This window comes from Melopsittacus undulatus, chromosome 6 (genome assembly GCF_012275295.1).
Source record: "Melopsittacus undulatus isolate bMelUnd1 chromosome 6, bMelUnd1.mat.Z, whole genome shotgun sequence".
NCBI classification, from domain to species: Eukaryota; Metazoa; Chordata; class Aves; order Psittaciformes; family Psittaculidae; genus Melopsittacus; species Melopsittacus undulatus.
In genome coordinates this window covers 75,678,250-75,703,833 of record NC_047532.1, presented here as the reverse complement: position 1 = coordinate 75,703,833, position 25,584 = coordinate 75,678,250, and the positions used below count along the sequence as shown (strand labels likewise).

At 47.7% G+C, this 25,584-nt stretch overlaps 1 protein-coding gene across 1 annotated transcript in view; it reads left to right on the top strand.

The window, feature by feature from the left end:
* The window catches only part of GPC3 (glypican 3), a 141,889-nt gene that overhangs the window by 51,356 nt on the left and 64,949 nt on the right, over positions 1-25,584 (top strand). The window contains exon 3 of the mRNA XM_034064233.1: positions 14,403-15,097. Within this exon, the coding sequence (XP_033920124.1) occupies positions 14,403-15,097 (695 nt within the window). The remainder of the gene's footprint in view (positions 1-14,402; positions 15,098-25,584) is intronic.

The window sequence follows — 25,584 nt, the reverse complement described above, 5'->3', positions numbered from 1 at the left end:
TAAATCCAATGATGGCTGATCAAATCAGTGTGGCTGCTGGTCCAAACCTGACATGATTGAATTGTCAATAAAGCAGATTGTACAGGAAGGGAGGCACTGCTGGCAGCATTCAGGCCAGGCAGCATCACCGTGTTTGAGCCAAACTGAAGCAAGAAGCGAGGCTGGTATTGGGGAATTCCAACAGGCAAGGTGTTTGGATCCTTGTGTTCTCGCATGGATCTGGAAGGATGTGGGAGAAACCTCTCAGTGTAAATTGCATGAGAAATAATTAGTCTGAGGCTGAGGAATATGGATGGCTTCTGAGATGTTGTTGGTATGATCCAATACAAATGGTATAGGACTGGTTTGAATGAAGATGTTCAGTCTCAGTGCATTAAAGAGACAGTTTATTGGTGTTTGCTCAGAAACCAGTGGTGCAAGAAGGAGTGTGCTTGATAGTGATAGGACAACGGATGGTGGGTTTAAACTTAAATGGGGAGGTTCAGGTTAGATATGAGGCAGAAGCTCTTCCCTGTGAGGGTGATGAGGCGCTGGGCAGGGGCACCTTCCACTAGAGCAGGCTGCTCCAAGCCCCTGTGTCCAACCTTCCCGAGGGATGCATGGGGCTGGCAGGGTGAGCAGGAGGGTGAGGGCAGCTCTGTGTCCCTGTGATGCCCCGTGCAGTTCCTTTGGGATTTTCCCCAGGCTCTGCTGTTGGAAGCCCCCACCTCTGCCCTGCATTTCTGCTCCCCTTTTCCCTGCTTGGTTATTACTTTTGGACCTGCCGATGACTGGCAGCTTTTCCAGGATGCTCTAACTCAATTGCTTGTGATTGACCACACTCTCCATCTTATTACTGTGTTGCACCAGTTTAACTAAATCCTAAATCCATTAGGTGCTCTCAGATTGCTTTACAAGTGTCCAGAGGAGGTGGTTGCAATAAATCCAGCCTAATTCTCTCTGCAGACAGGGTTTTACAGCTTGAAGCCTGGGCTGGAAGCAGTGGAGTGCTGCAGGAGTGGGTTTGCACAGGAATGCAAAGGGTGAGAAGCAGTTCAGCCTCTGCTTGTTTGCTTTTCCTACCACCTACTTGAGATGGTACATGTGGGGTCTCTGTGAACATGAAACCAGAATATGGGGCATGTTTTTATCCCCACCATTTTAGGATGAACCTGTTCATGAGCCTTTTCCTGGAAATAAGGCTGGAATGTTCTGCAGCTTTGTGTCACTGTCTAGTTCACTTTCTTGGTGGACAGAAAAGCTTTGAGGGCAGACACATAGGAGATCAGTGCTGAGGACTCCCAGTCCCCTTCCACCAAATCCAGTGAGGACTAGAAGTGATGCTCTGTTTACGTGGCTTAAAAAAGCACCAAAAGCTAAACTTGCAAATAGTTTTGGTCTTTGCCATCCAGCCTCAGCACAAAGAAATCCCATGGATGCACCCCATCCATGCCGAGATGGCTCTGCATGTGGCATGAGGTGATGGCTGCAGATGCCCTCCACACATGGCATGGGGTTTGCCTGGCTGATGATTTAAACCAGATCCTTTCTCCCTTGTATTGCTGTTGAAGGAGTGTGTGCAGTCAAATCCATGTCAAGGTACCTTTAGGAATGCTCATCTTCTCCAGTGAATGTCACTGACCCCTCTCTTTATGAAATCAGTTATCTGATGGTTACGTGTGGAAGTGAATTGCTGTGATACATATTCCATGCAAGGCCTGGGGCTGGCTCTGCTTACAGCTACACATCCCTGCTCTGTCAGGGTGTTTGTGTGGGGATGACACAGCAGTGCAATAGCTCGGTGGGGCTGGAATAACTGTGCATACATGAGGGATTTTCAGCTTTAACTTCCCATTTTCTGCTGTCAAATCTGCAGCAGCACAGCTCAAAAAGGAATAGTGGTGCTCAACATCTCCCGGAATGCTTTTTCCTTTTGCCCTTTCTTTTCCTGCTGCTTGCAGACTAATGCAGTAGCATTGATAAAGACAGACCTCCCTCTTCCTAACTGCTTTTTTCCGTGTTCACTTTGCATTGTTTTCCTGCTGCTTGGCCCAGCAGAGAAGCTTTGCTTAGGACAGGCACTGTAGCTAATAATTCATTCAGGATGGAAGGAAATAAGCTTTCCCTCCTGAATTTTCCTTTCCTAGCTGAGATCTTGCTGCTCTGGGGGGAGCCATCCACATCCCAGTGCTGGGAATGGTGGGTTCCCGGCTCCGGTGCCGCTCAGCCTGCGGGGGAAAAGCGTTGGAGTTTCCAGTGGCTGCATCTGGGAGGAATCATTTGTGGTTTGGGGCTGTTTGAAATCCCATCTTGGGCTTAGATGTTGCTTGTTATGGCTGGAGGGTAAATAGTCCATCAGCCTGGGAAGCAGGGAAGAGTGAGCTCCTCATCCTTTAACACGGGGGGGTGGGGTGGGTGTGTGGTACTGTATAAAAGTGAAGACTGGGACGCCCCCAAATCAGCATGGGGTTGCCCTGATGTTTAGGAAAGAAAAGGGGGGGGGGAGGGGGGGGAGGCACTTCCCCATATCTGAAGTCTCTGGGAGGCTGGTGAATTTTTGTCTTAGAGAGGTAAAGATGAGGGTAAAACATGAGTGTGTCTTGATAGGAAAGATGCATTTGCAGCATGTTTTGCTGTCTCTTTTGAGTGGAAGCATGTGGCTTTTAGTTCCCACAACCTCAGGGCATTCCAAAATCCTGATTAAAGCCCTAAGAACAATGTGATCAGCATTAAAACTGGGAAGTTTGAAAAATGATACATTGTGAGGTTTGCCTTCGTTCCCTTCTCTCCTCTCCCAGCACTACAGGTCACAGCTTCAAGCTTTTTCCCACAGCAGCAAGGGCTGAATTGTTTTGGTCTTTAACTGTAAACCCTATCCAGAGCTGGAGCTTCAGGAAAACAACATTGTGCAAGATGTGAGAGTAATTCCAGTGCTTGGGAATAGATTTAGCCTTTGTCCAAGGGGGAACTTTGCTACCAGTATCACCTGTTGGAGTGGGGAATATGCCACTTGGACTCCAGATGGTATTTACACACCTAAGATGACATCCTATGGAAACATTCACCCTGTAAAGAGCTAGCTCTCTCATTAAGACTCTACTTCATAGGTACCTCTGTTTGAGATAGTCTGTTGGCTGGATATAGAAACTGGGCAATAATTCAGGTGGTACCTGATGACAGGGAATCAGAAGCACAGCAATAGTTCTGAGCAGCAGAGATGTTGATGCCCCTTTCAGCCTTTTATATTGCTACCCACGTCTTTAAGCTGAGTCTACCTGGATGGTTCATTCATGTGCAGTTAAAACCTTAGTGCAGACTTCACGGAGACAGCACATGTAATACAGAGGCTTAGGAGGGTATCGGAGATGCAGCCGGGTGCCTGAACACAGAGGAACTTTGATTTGGTTTATGTCTAAGTGCTCTTTGTTTAACTGATAGCTGCTAACTTTGTTTAACCGGTAACACATGTTGTGCTGTTACTGGTCCTGACCTTTTCCCAGTTAAACTGGCTTTAAATGAGAGTGTTTACAGGGAGATTCTGCAGCCCTGGTCTATGTGGCCTCTTTGTCTGGCCTGAGGCAGGGGGCTGCTGTCTGGGGAGAGTCAGCAGAGAGCTCTGTGTTTGCAAACCTTAATGGCTTCTGTTCCAGACGGCTCTTAACATTCACCCTGGGCAGGAGCTCCTTTTTCCATTGCCAGTTTTGGTCTTGTCTCTGTGGTTTTACTGCACTTTTAGGCTACTTGGGCATGTAAAATGCGATCAAATCAGTACCAGGGAGAGGATGGAGGTTTGCAGCACAACCTCCGGCTTAACAAGAGTGGAGGAGCAAGGGAAAATGGAAGGAATGCTTTGTGCTTCACAGAGAGGCTGTGTCTGTGTCCGTATGGACCTGTTTTGAGCCACTGCTTCTGGAAGTCAGGAGGAGCTTTCCCAAAGTCTGTTGCAGTGAATGGACCGTGTCTGGGAGCAGGGTCAGCAGCAGAGCGAGTCTGTCCATCTGAGCACTGGCAGCAGTTTAGCTCTGCCTTTGACTGAACCTCCAAGTGCTGCTGAGCATCCTTTCTCTGTGCTGGGGATGCTGATAGTTTGGCTCATTTCATTTGCCCTGTAGACAGATTCCTGAAGAAGGGAATCTGTGAAGTGGTTTGTAATGGAAAAGCACATGGGGAGTGTTGCAATGTGTGGTCAAGTGTGTTTTCCAAGAAGGCTTTTGTGGGTGGGGGTATATTGTAGAGCATCTTTGCTCCTCTGCTGGCCCCTGCCTGCAAATGTCCCTCTGTTGGCTGATGGAGGGAGGGGTGGGGGGGGTATCACCAAAGGGGCCTGGGGCTCCTGTAGATGAAGGGTGGCCACGTACCCATGACCTGGGACAGAACTGTCCTGGTGCTTTGCCCTTTCTGGCCTGGCTCAGGGTGAGGCTGTTGTGGGGTCCTTCTTGTGTGAAAAGCTGAAAACTTTGAAGTAAAGTGAAGATGTGTAGAATAATGCTATTTACTTCAAATAGGAAAATGTATTTAGATATACAAATGGGCTAATCTTCCTGGCAGGAGCTGTGGGGGGGGCTTTTGGCATTGAGATCTCTGTGTTTGAACCTTGAGCTCTTTCCCCACTGAGTTTTTTCCCCCATAGATAAAGAAATATCAGGTGTTGATTCCCAAAGCAACTCAATAATTGTACCCAGGTTGTTATAACCTCTCCAATATGTCAGTGCTTCCACTGCCAAAGGAGACTGGGGAAGGGAGGAGAAGCAATGGGAAGGTTTAGGAGAAGGTGATGCCTTTTCTTATTCAGCAGCGTGTCTCTAGAGAAGGAAGCAAACACTTACCCAAAGCCTCACTAACTCATTAAATACCTGGACTGGAGCCTTTTCAGACAGTCCATGGGGTTGTATGTCTTTGAAATGACCCTCATGGGCGCTTCCCTCCCTGTCCAGCAATAAACTAATTCTCAGGACTGATGGTGAAATTCTGCAAGGCATGAATTCCCAACTTGAACAGATTTACAGCGAGTTAATAGATTTTCCAGCATACCTCTTGCAGCCTATTTGTGGTGGCATCACTTTAACACGCACAGTCATTGGAAAATTGTCAGGAGATAGGATTTAGAATCCTTTCTGACCAGTGTTTCTCCATCCTGGGGAAGGCTCCATAATAAACATGACATGTGCAGTAAGGAAGGGGCTTGTATGGAAGTGTTCAGGAGTCTTTGGTGGTAGCTTTTCTATGGAAAAAGGTGACCCAGCCCTCATGAGACCCCACTTGCAGCACTGTGTGCAGTTCTGGTGTCCTCAGCATAACAAGGACATGGAACTGTCCCAGTCCAGAGGAGGCCATGAGGACTATCAGGGCCTGGAGCATCTCCCTTATGAAGACAGGCTGAGAACATTGGGGCTGCTCAGCTTGGAGAAGAGAAGCTGCATGGAGATCTCAGAACAGCTTTCAGTGTCTGAAGGGGGCTACAAGGATGCTGGAGAGGGGCTCTTCATCAGGAACCGTAGTGATAGGACAAGAAGAGATGGGCTCAGACTGAAACAGGGGAAGTTCAGGTTGGAGATAAAGAAGATGCTCTTCCCTGTGAGGGTGCTGAGGCGCTGGCACAGGGTGCCCAGAGAAGCTGTGGCTGCCCCATCCCTGGCAGTGTTCAAGGCCAGGTTGGACACAGGGGCTTGGAGCAGCTGCTGCAGTGGAAGGTGTCCCTGCCTGTGGCAGGGGTTAGACCTGGATGATCTTAGTGTCCTTTACAACCAAAACCATTCTATGGTTCTGGAGTTAGGAGAGGCTAAAACAAATGCTACCAAGAGGTCCACATACTTGCATGTGGAGAGTTGCAGAATAGGTGAGCTGGCACATTGTAATGATGAAGCTGAATCTATGTTGGTTTCCAGTCTTTGAAATGTGGTCTTTGCAAGGATTACACTGAAAGGACCCTTTGGAGGAAGTGTTCCTGTTTTCCCCAAACATATTTGTCCTTGCTCCTTTTGTTATTATTAGTTATAAACCCAAAGCTCTATTGATCTGGAGATGATGTGTTAAACCAGGCCTGAGCAGTGGTTGCTCCATCACCGAGGAAACCAGCTGCCATGAAGCTTTTGGTAACTATCGATCCATCTCTGTGTTCCTCTTTAGGAGCAAGTTTAGAACAAGTTGAATTCTAATACACTGGCAATGGGGCTGAGCACGTGCCCCCCCCATTCAGCAGGGATTTAAGCCTGCAAGGAACACTGGAAAGATGAACAGTGCCATTACTTTGCAGGCAACTATTTGTGTTCCTGAAGGAAAACCCATCTGGAATAGGTGGTGGAACCTCGGATCAATTCCTGTCAGCAGGGGCTGTGTGCTTGGCTCTTGAACGCCAAATGATCACCTTGTACTTCTGTTCCAATGCTGCCTTGCTCTTACAGGGGGAGTAAGGAGACAATGAAACATCTTCCTTTTGAAATGAGTGTTTATCAGCACAGGGCTTTGAACCAGGGGAAGCAGGATGCAGAGCCACGTGAGATGATGCTGGTTGTGGTCCAGCCACGAGCTCAGCTGGTGCCACCAGGATGTGATGTCTCACCTGCTTCTTCCATAAGCAGGGACCTGCTCATGCATCAAAAGACAAAACCAACCAAAGAAAACCCATTAAAACCCACCCCAAACAAAAACCCACAGCCAACCAAAACCCCTCAGCAAACAAACACAAAATCACCAAATCCCCCAAAAGCCAACCAACCAAACCTCCCTACCAACCAAGCACGTAAACTCCATGACAAACCCAACCAAAACCCCAACAAACCACCTTCAAATGAACAAACCACCTACAACTGAGCAAACAAGACAATATAAACCAGCAAAACAACTTCTGTTTTTGGGAGCTCTGCTCCAGATACCACAGAGAGGGAAGGAAGAAGTGAGTCCAGTTTTTGGGAAGTGCCAAGTCTGGAAACTGGGACCATGGGTAGGTCCTTTTTTTGTATGGATGAAATCAGTGCCTGGAGTTTGTGTGTCTGGGATATCCTGAGCCCTGTAGTGATGGTGCTGCTGTGGGCACGGTGTCCTGTGTGACCCTGTGGTGCCTCAGGCAGGATGTGTGTTGGGTGCCATGCTCCATGCTGAGCAAGATGCTCAATGAGTCAGATGTTCCCAGGGAGCATAGGAAGAGCCTGTTACACTTGTGCTACTGAGATGATGCACAGTCTGTTTCCCATATTGGAAATCCCTATCTTTCCCAAGTTCTGCCAGCACAGGTAGGAACCTGAAATCAGAAGAGGCTGAAGTGACTTAAAACCAGCCAACAGATGCCCTTAAATAAGTGCAAGTCCTTCCTGTTACTACAGGGATCAAGAGCTGATCTTCTGCCTTTTGCTTTTCATCAGACACTCAAGATAACTTTAAAGGGAATTTGGCTAAGGGAGATTACAGAGGAAGGAATTTGCTTCTCAAATAAATAGTCTGCTCCCCATTGTTGGAGGCTTAACAGGCTGATAAAAGCCCTCTGGAATGAAAGGGAGCCTGGAAAACACATCCAGAGCTGCCTTGCTCTAAAGCTACTGAGACCAATGCACTTCCAAAGACTTTGGGTTTTGTGTTGTTTGAATACTCACCAAGAGGTTTCATCCTCATTTATTCTGATGAATAAAGCAATTTGCTCAACGTGCATTGTTTTCAGAAGCTGCTTCTAACTTTTACTTGAACATAACTGGAGGAGTTCCCCAAACTGGTGTCCTGGTTGTTAGAAATGCTTGGCCTGTAGATATAAGGGCATAAGGAAGAAGTTCTTTACTGTAAGGGTGCTGAGGCACTGGAATTGGTTGCCCAGGGAAGCTGTGAATGCTCCATCCCTGGCAGTGTTCAAGGCCAGGCTGGACAGAGCCTTGGGTGATATGGTTTAGTGTGAGGTGTCCCTGCCCATGGCAGAGGGTTGGAACTGGATGATCTTAAGGTCCTTTCCAACCCTAGTTATTCTATGATCCTATATGGGAGGGAGTGCATGCATTCACTTGCTTTCTGCTTGAACTGTGGCTCATCAGTCATCTTTTAAGAGGCATGTGGCGTTTCTGATATCTTTACAACGTCATCAGGTCAATGTTGGAGCCTCCAATTCCTACAACATGGCTGGTAGGTGACCCAGTGCTGCCTTCCTTGTGTCTCCTCTCTTTATTTTTCTGTTTCATAGTAAAACCAAACCAGAATAACCCCAGATGTGGCTTTGCAGTGGTAAAATACCTGGGTCTGATGTATCTCTGCCTGCTCAGTTACCCAGGACAGAGATGCTCCTTTCCCAAGGGTCTGGAAGCCCTTCCTGCTGCTCTGTGTTCAGTGGGATCACTCTCATCCCAGCAGCCTCTGCCCTGTGGAGCAGCAGTTTATTCCCTGCTCTCTTGATTGCCTGGACTTGAACCCCAACCCTTATGTGGGCTTCAGCACTAGGATGGGGTGCGTGAGGAGGGGTTTATCTGTCCTTGGTCTGACAGATTACCATCACAACACAGCTACCTTTTAACTGCAGGAGCCTCTTGCCTCCTTCTGTCTCTGCTTTTCCTACTTGTGCTCCCAGAGCTTGTTTTGAACATGCTTGTCTGGGCCCTTATTCCTCACATCCCCCTTGATTTTGAGAAGGAATCCTGGTCATCCGCCCTTTGTTCCGACTCTGTTTGCATTTTTAGCTTTGTCCTCATGAAATTTTCAGGAATCTCTTCTATATTCACACATCTGTCATGGCACAAAGCAGAGCATCCCTTGATGCTCAGGGAAAACAAATGACACAATAGGAGTGCAACCCGTATTTTGTCACAGGTACCACAACCATGTGCTCAAGCACGAAGTTCCAGAAGAGATTTCCCTGCAGAATCATTCCTGAGAGGTGTTTGCTGTGGAACGTTTGGGGATTTCTTGGCAATGTCACTTAGAGTGTAGGTTTCACCATTGAAATGTGTACTCATAGAACCATGGTTTGGGTTGGGAAGGACCTTCACATCATCCAGTTCTAACCCCCTAACACCTTCTGCTAGGCCATGTACTTCAGAGTGTCTCCAGGGAATCTCTCAAAGCATCCTGGTGCCCATCAAAAGAAAAGCTCTTTCCCTGTGCTCCAGCATCCCTGACCCTGTCTTTTCCTGCTGTGAGCTGTGGATGCCTGTACGGAGAGCTTCATGAGACCCCCTCTGGGCAGGGCTGGTCCAGGCTGGGGCTGGTTGGAGACAGAGAGCTGCAGGAGCAGTGTTTCTTGTCTCCTTGCTTCTGGCATGCAGCAGCTTGTGGTGCTGGGCTCTGCTGTCTGCGTTAACAAAGGTTTGTGTATGGGATGTAAATAATACATGGGTGAAGCACAGTGTGACTAATTGCTCAGCAGTTGGACTGTTACCTAGGATGTAACTGTGGTTTTGGGGTGTTTGGAGTGGGTATGATGAGATGCAGAATACAGGGGTTTTATTAGAAACCTCAGGGAGTGTGTTTCAAAGTAACAGGGCACTAAATAAGTCGAACAATTAAAAAGGAATGGCTTTGGAGCTTGGTATTTTGATAGGCACAGCTAATGAGGAAAAGATGCTTCTCTGACAGGAGCATAATGGTTTGGCTTTGGTGAGCAGCACTGCCTTTGGAACTTAACTCCTATGGGAGGGAGAGTGGTGGGCATGGAGCTGGGAAGAGAAGGAGCCCCCCTCATTTAAAGGTTGGACTGAGACCTTTGCTCTCTTGGTCTAATACAGCAAAGGTACAAAGTGCAAACCTTGATGGCTTAAAATGTAGAAGAGGATAACTGAATTGTTCTAATTTTTATTACTAACACTTTGAAGCGAATCTCATAAGCTCCCGAGCTTATGAGTCCATAACTTTAATAGTGACAATATTGTAAAAGTAATTCAAAAAGCTGTGTCATAGTTGGGGAAAAAAACCCCAAACATTTCCTAAGCTCTAAATCCAAATGTGCTCAGAGCAAAACCCTGTATGAACAGCAGTGGCATCAGCTGATGGGGTTTGTAATCCTCAGACAACAGTAATTATGCTGTTTAGAAGAGCTTTTGTGTCCTGATAATGTTGTTGAAGTCTTGCAGTATCGCGTAAATCATAACAGAACAAATATGGAGTCTGCTTTTATTGCTGCCGAGGGAAAACCTCTTGGATTTCATTCCCTTTTTGCTCAGTATATGGCAAACTTTCCCAAGATTGGAAATGAATATTACCTGCTGTTTGAAAAACGACCAGCGGTTCCTCTCAGCAGCAGTGCCTGTGGCAGCCAGCCCCTTCCTGCAAACACTTGTCTCTTGGTGAGCCCTTTTGTGTCTTGCAGGAGCAGGGGATGATGTGATGAGTCTGAAGCTGTCTGATTCATTCAGCTGTTAAAGAAGCATTTCCTCTTCTGAGCTCACTCACAGGTGGATGCTGATGGCTCCTTAGCTGGCTCCAAGTGGTGCTGCAGCAATTGCCGTGTCAGAAAAGGCTTTTTACAGAACTCCAAATCTGTAGGATTTCCTTGAGGACCATTTGAATTCCCATCTGGGAACACTGGTGGTTTCTTCTCTGAGGGGCTGAGCATGGCTTGAGGCATGTGGCACTTGTACAGATGTAGAAAGCCTGAAGGGGATGCAGCAGTTGTGTTAGGACCAGATTAACTGAGGAATTCTCTGCTGCCCTGCCTGCAGACCCACGTTGTTGCCTCAGGATGGAAATGATTCCCATGGGCTGAGGGATTCCAGTGCCTGGCTCTTTGCTGATGTGATTTGTGTCCTAAGGAGTGAAGGGAGAGGGATTTGCATCAATAGGTCATTGCAGGAGGTCTTGGCATCGGCAGGGAAGTGCCAGAGAGCAGGAATTGCTCACAAGAGAGGTCTGACCAGGCCAGAGGCTCTCCATCTCCTGTGGTTATTGCTATGCCTTACACAGAGAGTTTGGTGCCAGGTCCTGTGAGTAGGGACCCTGCAGGAAAGAAGTCCAGGGAGCAGACCAGGGACACAAGGAGAAGGGACTGCAGCAAATCCACTGAGCTTCAGGAGCTGGTTCACTTGCTGCCCCAGAGCAGTTGCATTCATAGAAGAGATTTATTGGGGCAGAAGAGGCACATTCACACCTAAAAGGCATTTAAAGTGTATTTTGTTTTGTAGAGCTCCTGAGGTTTGAAACTGGTCCCAAGTGCAGCACGGGGCTATAATGTTGCAGCCCAGGGCACATCGGAGCAGCAGCATCCTGGGAAAGGCGCAGTGAATCATGAAATGCATCATGTGCAGAGGGTAGAATTCAGCTGGATGCCAGGGATCCATGCTGAGCTCAAGGGTGAGCCACTGCATGGAAATCAGCTTGTTGGTTTTACAGTTTGGGATAGCTTGGGAGCGTTAGCCACTCTACCATAAGGTCCTGGAGGAGATAGCCTTGAAGCTTTTATAGGGAGGTAGCAACACCATGGTGATGCTGCGAACTTGTCTATGATGACTTGCCTGGCTGGCATCCAAAAGATAAAACTGAGCCTTGTCTTTACTAATGGAATAACAAACATGTTGTAGTTCCTCCACTTTAAAAGCTTATCTTTATGTGCTCAAGATAAGGCTTTAAATGTGAGGAGATAACTGCATAGCTTTAGAAAACAATCTTTTGCAAAGGGGCAAAAGGAATAGAATGATTTGTGTTGAAAGGGAGCATAAAGCTCCTCCAGCTCCAACCCCTGCCACAGGCAGGGACACCTTCCACTGGAGCAGCTTGCTCCAAGCCCGTGTCTAACCTGGCCTTGTACACATCACTTGACCACTTGAATGCAGTGATTTCCTTTTCCTGCTGGTAATCCCCACTCAGGGCACTGCCCTGCCTGCTTCCAGATGGAACAGGGGAGACTGAGATGAGCTCTTAGGCAGAAGCTCTTCCCTGTGAGGGTGCTGAGGCGCTGGCACGGGGTGCCCAGAGAAGCTGTGGCTGCCCCATCCCTGGCAGTGTTCAAGGCCAGGTTGGACACAGGGGCTTGGAGCAGCTGCTGCAGTGGAAGGTGTCCCTGCCCGTGGCAGGGGTTGGAGCTGGAGGAGCTCTTTCATCAGTGCTGAAGGTATTTACTGTGTTTCAGTCAGACCTGAGAACCAGCTGCTCTTAAATTGCAGCTTTTTTAATGCTCCTTGAAATGAAGAAATTAACAACAGAACAAAGAAAGGCTTCAGCTGTCCTCTAGAAACAGGAGTTTCAGTAATGCCATGTTAGGAGAAGGGCAGGATTTACCAGCAGCAGATCCAGGCTATGGGATGTTGTGGGGGATCAGAAGCCAGCGGTGCTTTGTAACAGGCTGTTCCCTCCACCTCTACACAAGACTCACTCATGGGAGCACAGGGGAGAGACGCACACAGTTCCCTCCTCTTTGAGGCACTCAGGGTCTGGCCATGGGTCACTTCTGCTGCTGAGGCTTGAAGGTTTTTGCAGCCAGCCCTAAGAAGGGAGTGTTTCAGATGCAGCAGCCATGGGGCAGCTGAGTGTGAGAGGGTTTGGGTGTACAAGATTCTCCTTTTTTTTCCCTAAGTTTTATTATTTCTTGCATGTATTAATAGGGCAGCAGGAGGCTTCATGTGCTTTTATGGTGCCTGTTGTACTCTCTAATGGGTATGTGCCAAAGCTCCAAGGCACATCAAATAGACACACTTAGCCAGTTACGATGATAAAAATGATGTGCATGCCGTGACCTCTGAAGCAGTGGGACTCTGTGTGCATGCTGCTGGGCTACGCCAGTGTTCTCAGCTCCTTTCTGAAGTGTTCCTCACTGTAGGAGGTTTACACGGGAGCTTGGACCAGTTTTCTAATCAGCAAAGAGTCTGAGGGGAGCTTGCAAAGCACAGAGGAGCGAGGGAAGGGAAGAAGGATGACATTTTCTAAGGGAACTAAGAGAGAAGAGGTTAAAGGCGACCGGTGAAGCACAGCATGACAGTTCTGGCACCGGCTGCAGGGCTGGCAGGAAAACACTGGTCCAAAAAGTTCTTTGTGCGCTTTGAGGTGAAAGCTGTTCTGGGGCTCTTGAGGATAAAGGAGGGAAAAGTTTTGTTATCCATGTGCCCTATTTAAAGAGACTTTTTTGTGTGTTTAAAACTTTTAATAGCAGTGCAATCAGAACTTGCTGTGCTGCACATCGCCCTCGTGTGTGTCAGACACTGATGGAGAGATCTGCAGTGCTCTGTAGGGAGTGAGGAGTGAGGTGTCTGCTGTGCTGCTCAGGCAGGCGTGGAGGGAGGGCTCTGTCCTTGCTCTGCTGCATCCCTCAGTCTGTGCTGGTGGGAAGGACTGCTCCATCTGGGAATGCAGATGGTTGCTCTGGGCCAGTCCTGCTGTGGGTGTTGGGTGCTGTGGACAAAATGCTTCAGTGGCACACTTGGGAGGTTACAGGCACCAGATGGAATGGAGACTGTTGGCAAAAGTATAGCTGTGCTTTCATCCCTGCTTCATAGAATCATGGAATGGTTTAGGTTGGAAAGGACCTCAAGATCATCCAGTTCCAACCCCCTGCTAGGGGAAGGGATGCCTCACACTAGACCATATTGCCTAAGGCTCTGTCCAGCCTGGCCTTGAACACTGCCAGGAATGGAGCATTTACCACTTCTCTTGGCAACCTGTTCTATTGCCTCACCATTTACACCATAGCTTTCTGCATGCTGGTGTGGGGGCTGCAAACAACTTGAGTCCCTGTCCCTCCTGCATGGAATGCACCAGGAAGCAAAAGCTGGAAGTCCTGGAGATGTGATGGTTTCAAAAGTGCTTGAGGAATGTGAGGGGTCGTGCAGGGCAAGCAGCAAGGCCTGGTGTTGCTCAAACTGGTGGCACAACCTGCTGTGTGAGAGTGGTCCTGGCTGGGCACCCACGCTGCATCTCTGGTCCTCAGCATCACTTTGGACCCAGGAGCAGCACATGTTCCAGGGCAGATGCAAATTTGGATGTGCAGCTGAAGTGAGCCTGGTACATGCAGGAAGGCTCCAGCACTGCAGGGGCTTTTCAAATGGCTTTGAGGACACTTCATGCAGGGCTGGTGCTGGGGGTAGAGTCCAAATATCCTGGGTGTGATTACACTCCTATAAGTATTTTCCTTTTCATAATGGAATGTCAGCATTTACAGTTTCCTCATTTTAAACACTGTACACTCTGTCAGCCATTTATCTGTGTCTTAAATTAAGTCTGGAGATAGGATTCCTGTTAATATCAAATCAATGTGTAAGGGGGGAAATAAGAAATTGCAGTCTATCCCTTTTGTGGGATCAATATTTCCTTTAAAAGCTGAAATGCTAACTGGATCGGAGAGCTTTGCCATTTGAAGCGGAGTTGGTGTTAAAGAACGCACGGGTTTCCCCTGAAGATGGGTTTGCAGCAGGCACGGCTGCCAGCAAGTGTGTGGCCCAAAGTGGGCAGGATGGGACCAGCCTTTGCAGCAACGATCCCTGTGTCTGAGCTCATCTCTTCATAACTCTTTCCTCTTCTGTTGTGTTTTGCAGAAGCCTTTGAGATTGTAGTGCGACACGCAAGGAACTTCACCAACAGCATGTTTCGGAGCCACTACCAGAGCATGGGGCCCAGAGCTCTGAAGTTTGTTGGAGAACTCTTTACTGATGTCTCTCTGTACATCCTGGGCTCTGACCTCAGTGTCAATGACATGATCAATGAGTTCTTTGACAGTTTATTTCCTCTGGTTTACTCTCACTTGCTGAATCCCGGCTTCCCCGAGCCCTCCGTGGAGATGGCTGAATGCCTGCGGGCAGCCAGGAGAGACCTCAAAGTCTTTGGGAACTACCCAAAGATGATGATGACGCAGGTGTCCAAGTCACTGCAGGCCACCCGAGTCTTTCTGCAGGCTCTCAACCTGGGGATTGAGGTCATCAACACCACTGACCACCTAAAATTCAGCAAGGACTGTGGCCGAGCGCTGCTGAAGATGTGGTACTGCTCACACTGCCAGGGACTGCTCCTGGCCAAGCCCTGTGCTAGCTACTGTGCCGCAGTGATGCAAGGATGCTTGGCGGGTGTCATAGAGATTGATAACCACTGGAGAGAGTACATCAGGGCTCTGGAGGGGCTGACCAAAGGCATGCATGGCATCTATGACATGGAGCATGTCCTCCTGAACCTGTTCTCCTTGGTACGGGATGCAATAATCTACGTGCAGAAGAACGAAGGAAAGCTCTCTGCAACTGTGAGTAGCTCCATGAGCTTGCTGCCACAGCAGGGCTGTTGTGTGCCACAAGCTCTACATGTTGAAACCAACCTCTCCCTTTCCTCCAGCCAACACACCCTTAATGCTCTTATTACCAGCTCCTCTCTCCTTCCGTACCCCCCAAAACCTTCTGGTAGTATTTGAAACTGGGGTTTATGGGCCTGGGGTTGTCAGAGGAGAAGGACCATGGAAGTATCAACTTATGGATTTTGTGTCGTATGCCATTCAGACAGCAGAAGTCTCCTGTGCCATCTTATGTGCTACCTCTGCTTGGTGATGGCCTGAGACATGCCAACACAGCGTGCAGGCAGGACTCATGGGCAGCACATGAGGCTCCAGGGTACAGAGCAGGACACTGCTTTCTGCCTGCACTCCTCAGCCCCTTCCTGCAGGAAAGCCCTGTTTCACAGCAGCCTGCCAAGCACCTCTTAATGTCCCCAGGACCAGCTGATAGGGTCCAAGAGTGGTGGCTCTGCTGAGCTTAAGTTCTGCTGCCAAGGAGCCAGGGCAGGATCTTCCCCCACCAGTCACAGTCTGGAGCAGCAGAGAGCAGAGATGTAACTGTAGGTTTAGCTTGAGGTCAGGTGAGACGGAGAAGTCATGTTAAAGGTGTGATAATGATGTATGCAGGAGAGAGCACCCACCTCAGCTCTCAGCCCAGTCGGGACTTCTAAGGCAATAAGAAACAAAACCTACTTCTGCTTGTAGTGTGAGCCTATTTGGTCTCCAAGAGCAGCTGACATATTCAGCTGTGAGCAAAAGCATCCAGGATGCTATGCACCAGCAAACCTGCTCTGCTCTGTAGGTGCTAAAGCAGAACAGAGCCCTTACACGCTGTATGGCAAGTTTTGCAAGCACACTCACATTCATTGATGTACAGTCCTCAAAGGAAAATTGTCCTTCTTTTTATTAAAGATGTCTGTGTATACAGTGAAGGAACATCTCTATCAGTTATATTATTGAATACAGAGACCTTGATCTGCCTACAGAGGAGGTGTTTGTGGGAGAACAAGTAGCTGGAGTGGCTCTGAGGTCAACACAAGCCATGGCAGTAGAGCCATCATCTGCCCCTCCTCTGCTGAAGCAGAACATTGACTTCCTTTAAAATAAGAAATCGCTGAGCATTGCAAAACCACTCAGTGCTTTCATACTTAGAGAGCTGTTTGGATTCATTACTGCCTTATAGAGGTGGGTACTCAGCTAAACATAACTCCTCTCAGTTATTTAATACTCAGTGATTCTTTTATTTGCTCTGAGGCAATTTTTAGTTGTAGAAGTGTAGAGGAACAGAAGATCTAAGCCAGCCCAGCCAGTTGTCTGGCAATTGGCACTGAAAGAGAATGGCCACTGGGTTTTCCAAGCTTTTCAAACACCAGTACTGCTCAGCTGAGGCTCTTCTGTCAAATGTGAGCCCAGAGCAACTTCTATGAGTGAAGGTCTGAGCTGTTCATAGAGAAATAAGACAGCACTGGCAGTGCTGACAGTCTGAGCTCCAGCCCTGCAGATGCCTGATGCTGATGGCTGGTCTGCACCTGGGATCTAGAGTGAGCATCTCTGCCTGTGAGGGCTAAAATACAGGTTTACTCTTTAGCTGTGCTGGAATGGAAGTTTCTCTGTTAATCTTATCAGCCCATATTGGGTTTCAAAGGCTCTGTCAGTAGCAAACAGTTGTATTTACTGTTATTCTGTAAATGTGATTGGTTTTAGACATCATCATCAGATCAAAGTCTAAAATGTCATGAGAGTTGTCTTTGAAAATGTGGGATTTTGCTCTTGTGCTGGCTCCTCATATCAACCTCTGTTATTACTGACCTTGGCTACCACTGCTTCTGTAGGCATAGTGCAATGCACACGTATGTTATTAAGGCTAATGACAGGTTATTTAATTGTCATTAAAATCCTCTGGAATTATGGAAAACTTCTCTTCCATGCCCATAGTGATTGCAGCCTGAACAACAACACGACTGTCCTTGCCTGTCCTATGGGCTGCTTTGGTTTCTCATAACATTGGTGGCATTTCTGTGGCAGTAGTTTTCCTTCCTGGTATTTCAGGTCTTTGGGTGCATTACTTGACCAAGCATCCTTCCTCCAAGTAACTGTTCCTCTGTCCCCTGTCACCCATCCCCAGACTGGGTCAGGCATTTGAATAGGGACATGGACCCCTCCTATAGCTTGCAGCAGACCTGGCTGCCAAAGGCAGGTGAGTTGAGCTGCAGAGGTGTTGCAGGACCTCCAGGCAGGTTTCTGAGCTCTGCAGTCCCTGCAATGAGGAGTCAAAGTTGATGGGCTTTTGAAAGCTGTGTGCCTACAGGCACGCATTTCAATGTCAGCCTGTGCTGGTGCTGTGCTGCTCTGTACACTGCAATGTGGAAGAGTGAATTCACTAAGATGTCAGCAGGCAGCTCCCATCCCAAACCCTGCTTTAGATTTGTCAGGGGTGGATGTGGTGTGTTAGAGCTTTGCTGTTTCTACACTTTGTCTATTTAAAAACCTTACCCCTAAAATGTGCTGTTAAAATACTTCACCGGGGAGGCAGAGTGGGGAAATTTCTGTCTAGGGCTGTATCTCTGTTAATTCTCCTATCTGCTGTATTTTTTCTGGTTGAAAATGTGCCCGGTACATCCACCTCTTGTGGCTATTTTAATCCTGAATGCAGAGGAGAGTGATTTCAGTCAGTCTGTTCATGCCGTCTACCACAGAGACAATCGGAGGGATGCACTACACATAAACTTCATCAAATATTCAATCCCACCCCTCTTGAAGTTAGTGCTTTATCTGCTGTTGGATGTGCAAGAGAGACAATAGATCTGGGTGTCTTACACAGCCAATAGTTGATCTCCTCTGGAGTTAGAATCACAGAACCCCAGCCTAGTTTGGGTTGGAAGAGACCTTAAAGCTCCTCCAGTTCCAACCCCTGCCACGGGCAGGGACACCTTCCACTGCAGCAGCTGCTCCAAGCCCCTGTGTCCAACCTGGCCTTGAACACTGCCAGGGATGGGGCAGCCACAGCTTCTCTGGGCAACCTGGCCCTCACCATCCCCTCCACTTGGCCATTGTGCTGTTGACTCCAGCTCTGTGTGTGACCAACATCAGTTCCTCATCCATGAATGGGTCGAGCTCTCTACCTTAAGGCAGCTCTATAGATGTATTTGGAAAGGTTACAGAATTGAGGTGTAAAGGCTGTTGGATTCTATATCCAAGTAAGTATCTTTTTCTTAACACTCTTTTCCACCCCTGTAACTCATCAAGGTTTTGAACCCATCCCAGCAGAGTGGGAACCACCAGCAATTCACAGCATAGTGAGACACGAACCGAAACCGGTGGGTGGCTTGTGGTGAGGCTGTACCATGTACTGCATGTGGGGAGGAGGATGCTCTGCAAGTGTGACTCATCAGAGAGAGGGATGTGGATACTGGCTGCATTAACCTATTTGTCCTGCATGCCCAGCCCTTTGGATGTGGGTGGCAGGATTTCTTCTGCCCTTTAGCTGTGGTGTGGTGTGTCTGCATCTGGACGTGGAGCTAAAGTTGCCTTGAACAGCAAGATTTTCTCCTTGGCAGGGCCTCTGTGTGTTAGTGTAGGATCAGGTACAGAAGATGCTGTGGAACTGATGTGTCTGGGAATCATACAATCATAGAGTGATTTGTGTGGGAAGGGACCTTAAAGCTCCTCCAGCTTCAACCCATGCCACGGGCAGGGACGCCTTCCACTGGAGCAGCTTGCTCCAGGCTCCATCCAGCCTGGCCTTGAACACATGAATGCAATGATTTCCTTCTCCTGCCAGTAATCCCTAGTCAGGGCACTGCTATGCCTGCTTCAGGCTGAAAAGGGAGGTTGAGATGAGCTCTCAGGCATCACTCCTTTCCTGTGAGGGTGGTGAGGCACTGGCACAGGTTGTTATAGCTCCACAGAGAGAAGCAATTTGCTCTGTTGCAAAGTAGTGAATAGGAATTTGCGTTACCAGCAGACACACAAAGATGCAAATCAAGAATAGGTAAGGGAAAGGACTTTTAGCACCCAGGGATGAAGATGTCACTGTCACCATAGACAGTGACTCAGTGCACTTGTGAGCACAGCCGTGCAAGGGTGGTTTTCTCTGGATGCTGCCCAGGAGCTGCTTTTGGAGCTGGCTCACCTGGAGGCTGCTTTGCCTGGTGGATTACAGCAGCAGGGAGCTCCAGTGAGCTTTTCCTACCTGCTAATGGATTTCTTTCTTGTGAGGAAAGCTTTGAAACTCCAGTTCTATTCAAGAAGTTGTTTCCTTTGAGACGCTGAGGTCATTTTCTCTGTATTTTTGATTCAGGTTGCTTTCTGTTGGCATCACTCCTGGGCTGGATGTACAGCCTCTGTGTTCTCAGTTTCTTTATTGGCCAAGTTTAACCCTCAGGCTGTTCTCTAATGCTTACTGGTAGCCAGCTCAATTTTTCACTTACCTCTGGAAAAACAGGGGAGGATTTGGTTTTCAGTAAGCTCAGACCCACTCGTAGTTATCCCAAGGTAGCATCTACTGTTGTTAACCATTCTGTGAGAGGTGATGGAACATGCCTGAGAAGACAGGTTAAAGCAAGCCCCTGTTCCTGCTACAGGCAGAAAACAACCAGCCTGATCACCAAGGACAGTATCAGCAAAGTGATGTAAACACCTCAGCTGTATTATGATTAGTTGTCTGAAGAGGTTTCAGATAGTAAAGGTTTTCTGGTAGTTGGGAAGCACGTGGCAAGGCACTGAGCTATGAGGTGTTGATTTTCATATAGAAACCCCAGCTTGTTGGCAGCTTGGCTGGTGCTGAAAGAATAAGGGCATAAATTCTTCATGCCTGCAGTTTTGCAACCCAGTATCAACAGTTTTGATCCAACATGATGCTGCTGGCCTTAAATCTTGAATTACAGAGGAGCAAATTAAGGATCCTCATCTCATTTTTGGAAGGGGCTTTTGGCATGGATGCTCTGGACGATCCCATGCCTCTGACATTGAATATCAACATGGGTTTAATTTGAAATAGCACTTGATTTTGCTTCTGTCTGTAAACTTTTATATTGTCCTCTCCTTTTTTGCTCTCCCTCTGTCATTTCAACTGGACGTGCTCTGTCTTCTAGCGCCTTGTGCCATCACAATGGAATTTGCAGTGATGCTTTCTGTTTGTTAAATGAAAAGTAGAAGGTAGCTGCTAACAGTTTCCCCTCCTCCCTGCATATACACACAGCAGCAAGGGGGGCATCCTTTCACAGTGCCTTTAATGCCCAAGCCAGCTTTGCACTGAAGCTCACACGAATCCTTTCATTGACTTCAGTCAGAGGCAGATCACTCAGCTGGTGGCAACTTCATCCCTGCTGTGCAGCTTAGAAAGAGCTTTTGAGGCTACCGCATCTTCTGGGAGGGGATCTCATACATTGCCCACTGAGCCTGGCTTTATCTCACTTCACATCATGTGTTGGTTCGCAGCTTGCACGTGATGGGATGTCTTGCATCTTTTCTGAGCTGAAGTCAGAGCAAGCCCAAAGATCTCATGGAGATGTAACTATTGGTTCTGTTTACCTGTGTGCATGTACTGTACCTTGGCCTCTGCCTAGTTTCAGTGGAGGAGCTAACTTGTTGTACAATGGTCTCCCAAGCATTTAAAAAGATACTTGGCTCCAACATAGAATCATAGAATAGTTAGGGTTGGAAAGGACCTTAAGATCATCCAGTTCCATCCCCCCTGCTATGGGCAGGGACACCTCACACTAAACCATATCACCCAAGGCTTCATCCAACCTGGTCTTGAACACTGCCAGGGATAGAGCATTCACAACCACCCTGGGCAACTCATTATTAGGAAGAGCTGGTGCAGGTAGTGGTGCAGGATGGGGTCTTACCAGTTGGAAATGAGGGTGCACAGCTTTGCAATAGTGAAACATCAAATCAACCCAGTTGGAAAAGACCTTTAAGACCATCAAGTCCAACCAGTCCCCAACGCTGCTAAGGCTACCACTAATCCATGGCACTGAGGACCTTGTCTACATGGTGTGTGAACACTTGCAGGGGCGACATATTTTTTTCTTCCTCATTTCTCTTCTTTTTCCTGGCTCCCATCGCAGCTGGATTTGGCTACTGGACATGGGATACTTCGGAGAAGAGAGAGCTGATGATCGTGTCATCCAGTTCAGGCTGTGTGCATTGCAGGAGGGGCTGTACAGGGGTGTCTGTTCCTTGGGCACTGGGCTTTGAAACTTCCAACTGTCTCATTTAGTAATAAATTGTAATGAACAAGGACATCAGGTGAGGTCTTGACACAGATTGAAGTGGAAAAAACACGAGTTCCAGGCTGAACCAAAGATCACAGCATTGGAAAACTCCCTCTGGGTGTCTTGAGGGTTCTGCTGCTTCAGGAGCCATGGGAGAGGTGCTGTTCCTTGGGAATGGGGCACAGCCCCTTTGCTTGGGGGGTATTCACAGCTGAGCTTTGCAACTGAAACTCCTTCACAGTTAAACCGGCCTCATGCTCAGGGCCCTTGCTGAGATCCAGATTTGGGTTACCTGAAAGATGCCACCAACTGATGCATGGCAGAAACAGGAGGTTTTAGGTCTGCAGGCTCCTCGGAAGGCTCAGCCCAGAGAAGCTACATCCATGCCATGAACTGCCATTCCTTTTACTTAGCTTGGCCCAGATTGTCCCTGCAGACAAGCCGTTGCCCTCCACACTTACTGGGAATCAGGGAGCTGCCTCTGGGATTCTCTTAAGCTGGCCACGCATCATGTCTTTCAGCAGAGCTAAAACCTCCAAGTAGCAGCCCCATGGACTCGACTTCCTCGGTCGTTGTCCTGATTGCTGCAGCCTCTGCAACCTCGATTAACACAGATGTCTTATTAGCAAAATATATTCTGGCCCATTTCCTTTCCTGCAGATTTTTCTCCTTGCTAAGTCCAATATCCATCTCTTTATGCTTTCTAAGCTAAACCCTCTTTTGGCCTCATTATCCGTGACTGCAGTTTCCACTACGACCTCCATCTGGGGTCATTCGCCGGGCATCCTTCATCTTAACCACGCTGAGTTTACTCCCTGTGACAGTAACCCCCGTGAGTGTTGCTGCTTTAAAACTAGACCTAACTCTCCTATTAGCAATGCTGATGAATGAGCCAAGAACAAACCAGAAACTTAAAAGCAGCCCTCTGCAAAGCAGCAATAGTGCCCAGAGCTGCCCAGGTGGAGCAGAGGCATCTTGTTTTGTGCTGGAGAGGATCAGTGGCTGGATTGCAATGAGTGTTTTGCTTCATTCTGAATTCTCTGCCTATGTGCTGTGAATGATACAATTTTTACGTCTTACTGCAAAGTGGCTTCGAGGTACCAGGCGTGAAAGATGCACCCCTACAAATACATTTAACTGAAGGGAAAAGACTGCAATGAGCAATTGAGGCAGGTTTTCACAGCACCACAGAATCACTGGGGTTGGAAGGGACCTCTGGAGATCATCCAATCCAACCCCATTTGCTGCAGCGATGCCCCCCTTGCTGCCAGCAGACCTCTCAAGCAGTCCTCTTGACCTCTTTGTGCTACTGCAGAATGAACCAGTGGCCTTTCCCATCCCTACCTCTTGTGTTGCTCCACTAATAACCCCCTGAGGGCTCAGCCCCTGCTCTTGGAGGGTGAAGTTTGCTACTAACTGCGTTATTGTGCCAAAGGCTCATTGGAGTGGGAGCAGGCTGGCTGCAGGAAGCTGTGCTGATAGCCTACAGCTACTTTGGCAGAGTTATTTCTGTTTAGAAAGGAGAAATGAGAAAAAAAAAGAGAAAAAAAGAAGCAAGCTGTGGCAGTGGGGATTCAGCAGTGCTTTGCACAGAGGCATCTCTGAAACACAATCAGTTTCCCCACCTCATTCTCCGTGGTGGTAGGGATGATGCTCTTAGCCACCAACCTGGAGAATATGAGGCAGCCTGGTGCTTACTGAGGGTAATTTGGGGGTGACTGATGTGCTGTGAGTGATGTCTTCCTAAAGCTTATTAGCTCTTGGATTGCACCTATTGATCTGTATCAGTGCACAAATAAACTTCATGCTGCCACTCTCCAGAGCACCAGAGAGCAGGGATTTCTGTAGAACCTCAGCTGTCTGTGCAGGTATTTCAGTGTCTGAAGGGGGCTACAAGGATGCTGCAGAGAGACTCTTCATCAGGGACTGTAGTGATAGGACAAGGGGTGATGGGTTCAAACTGAAACAGGGGAAGTTCAGGTTGGATGTAAGGCAGAAGCTCTTCCCTGTGAGGGTGCTGAGGCGCTGGCACAGGGTGCCCAGAGAAGCTGTGGCTGCCCCATCCCTGGCAGTGTTCAAGGCCAGGTTGGACACAGGGGCTTGGAGCAAATGGAAGGTGTCCCTGCCTGTGGCAGGGGTTGGAGCTGGATGAGCTTTAAGGTCCCTTCCAACCCAAACCAGTCTGGGATTCTATGATCCATCCTCTGTCTCCTCCCAAGAGACAGCCCCAAACCATGGAGCGGAGGCTGAGATAGCTCTGACCAGCACCAGTAGCTCACAGGAGATGGGCACAGAAGGGTTTGCCCAGAAGATGCTGACGAATGATCAGAATATGTCTAGCCTTGCTTCATGCAGTTCCCATTGCTGGTCAGGAGTACTTGAGTAGCACTTCCTACCTGAAGTTTTTGGTGCAAGATCTTTCTCTCTTCAGGAAGCTGCAGCAATGCCCAACTTCCAGCTTGCAAAGTTAGTGGAAAGTCCAGAAGTTGCACAAAAATGCATTAGAAGTATACAAATGTATTTAAAGTATTAAGTAATTCTTTGGGTTTTCCCCATATTATGCTCCCCTCCCCTCCTTTTGGAATTGTTGCATATCAGTTTATTGGAATTCACTTCTCATAATAGCATCCTAGTACTCGGGTTGACAGCGTTAAGAAAGGTGTTGTGATAAATTGGAATTAATTTCCTTGCTGTCTGCAAACAGCCTATTGTTGAATGAGTCACGTTAATATATTTATCAGGCAAGATAATACAGCATTGTAACGAGGTTAAAAGTGCAGAGCAATTTCCATGATAAAGCTATTCTCAATCAAGCAGAAGCTCATCTAATGCTGTAAATCATTCTCTAATTCAATTGTACTAACCACAGTGCATGTACGAACAAGTGGTTCAACAAAGTGGGTGAAAAAGCCCTGCAGATGTTTCTGTCTTTACAGAAAAGAGTGATTTACATTCTCAATAAGCCTGATTTGTCTCTGGGAAAAATGTAATTCCTTTATCATGAGTAAAAATCTAATGGGAATGTTTTTACCTTGTCTGCCATGTTTTGGGTAAATGCTCTTGGTGCTGACCTTCAACTGGATTAGGGTAGGACTGACTGTCAGGAGGATGTATTTCTGTGCATTTGGTACCTTCAGAAGAGCCCTCCCAGGGTGCCCAGAGAAGCTGTGGCTGCTCCATCCCTGGCAGTATTCAAGGCCAAATTGGATGGGGCTTGGAGCAACCTGGTCTTCTCTGCTGTGTGGAAGTATTTTTACCACTGCCTGTTAATAACAGCTATTACACTTCTAGTTTTGGCTCTGCTTGGAGAAGTCGATGGCATTCCCATGGGGAAAACCTCACCAGAGGATGCTGTGGCATTGCTCTGGGCTCAGCTGGAAAACAAACGCTTGTAAGGTTTTCCACTGAGGTTATTCAGCAGCTTAAAACCCATTCAAATGATTTGGTGAGTTTGGTGCCTGCAGCATTGTTGCTTTAACACAAACTGGGCTTTGGAAAGAGAAAGGTGGATGGAGGGAACTAAAGCTGGCTTCTGGTCGGGAGTCTGTGTTATTCCTATGGGGACGTTAAAATAAGTAGGGTTGTGGTCATTTGTAAGGGACAGGCAAGTGGGGAGGAATTTCAGGTACCAAACCCTATGGCATTGCCAGGGTTTTCCATTCAGCACAAGAAGTGGGGATGGCATTTTATAGTGGAAAAATGCTATTAGCGGTGTAAAAACCTTTGGGATAGTTTCAGTACAAGCATTTATTGAAGTATAAATCTGCATATACCTGAGAGGCTGCAAGCCAGGCGCTGCTTTTACCTGCTTGTTTTAAAGTTATAGCCCTGTGTGCTCTCTCTTAAATAAATACTACGCTTGCTATTGGATTGCTGATAGAGAACTAATGGAGGAGATGGGATATCATCAGGAAATTCTTCTTCCCTGAGATTTTATGAGCAGCAATTTGAAAAGAGCCATATTAAAGTCATTGAGGAACAAGTTAATGCTGCGTTTCTAAGAATATTGCCCTTCTACTCATGGATTATGCTCAAGAATAAACAGTGTACAGTAGCTAATTGCTGCTTGACACATTCTAATGGCTTTATACTTCCAAAATTGAATGGGTCTGGCTTAAAAAAAAAGACAAGAAAAAAGTCAGGTGGTAACCTTTTAATTATTAAAGGATGTATTTCTCAAAGAATGAATGAATCTCTGCTGATGGCTTCAGGGGGGAAGCTGGACTGGTAGGTATTGACCAC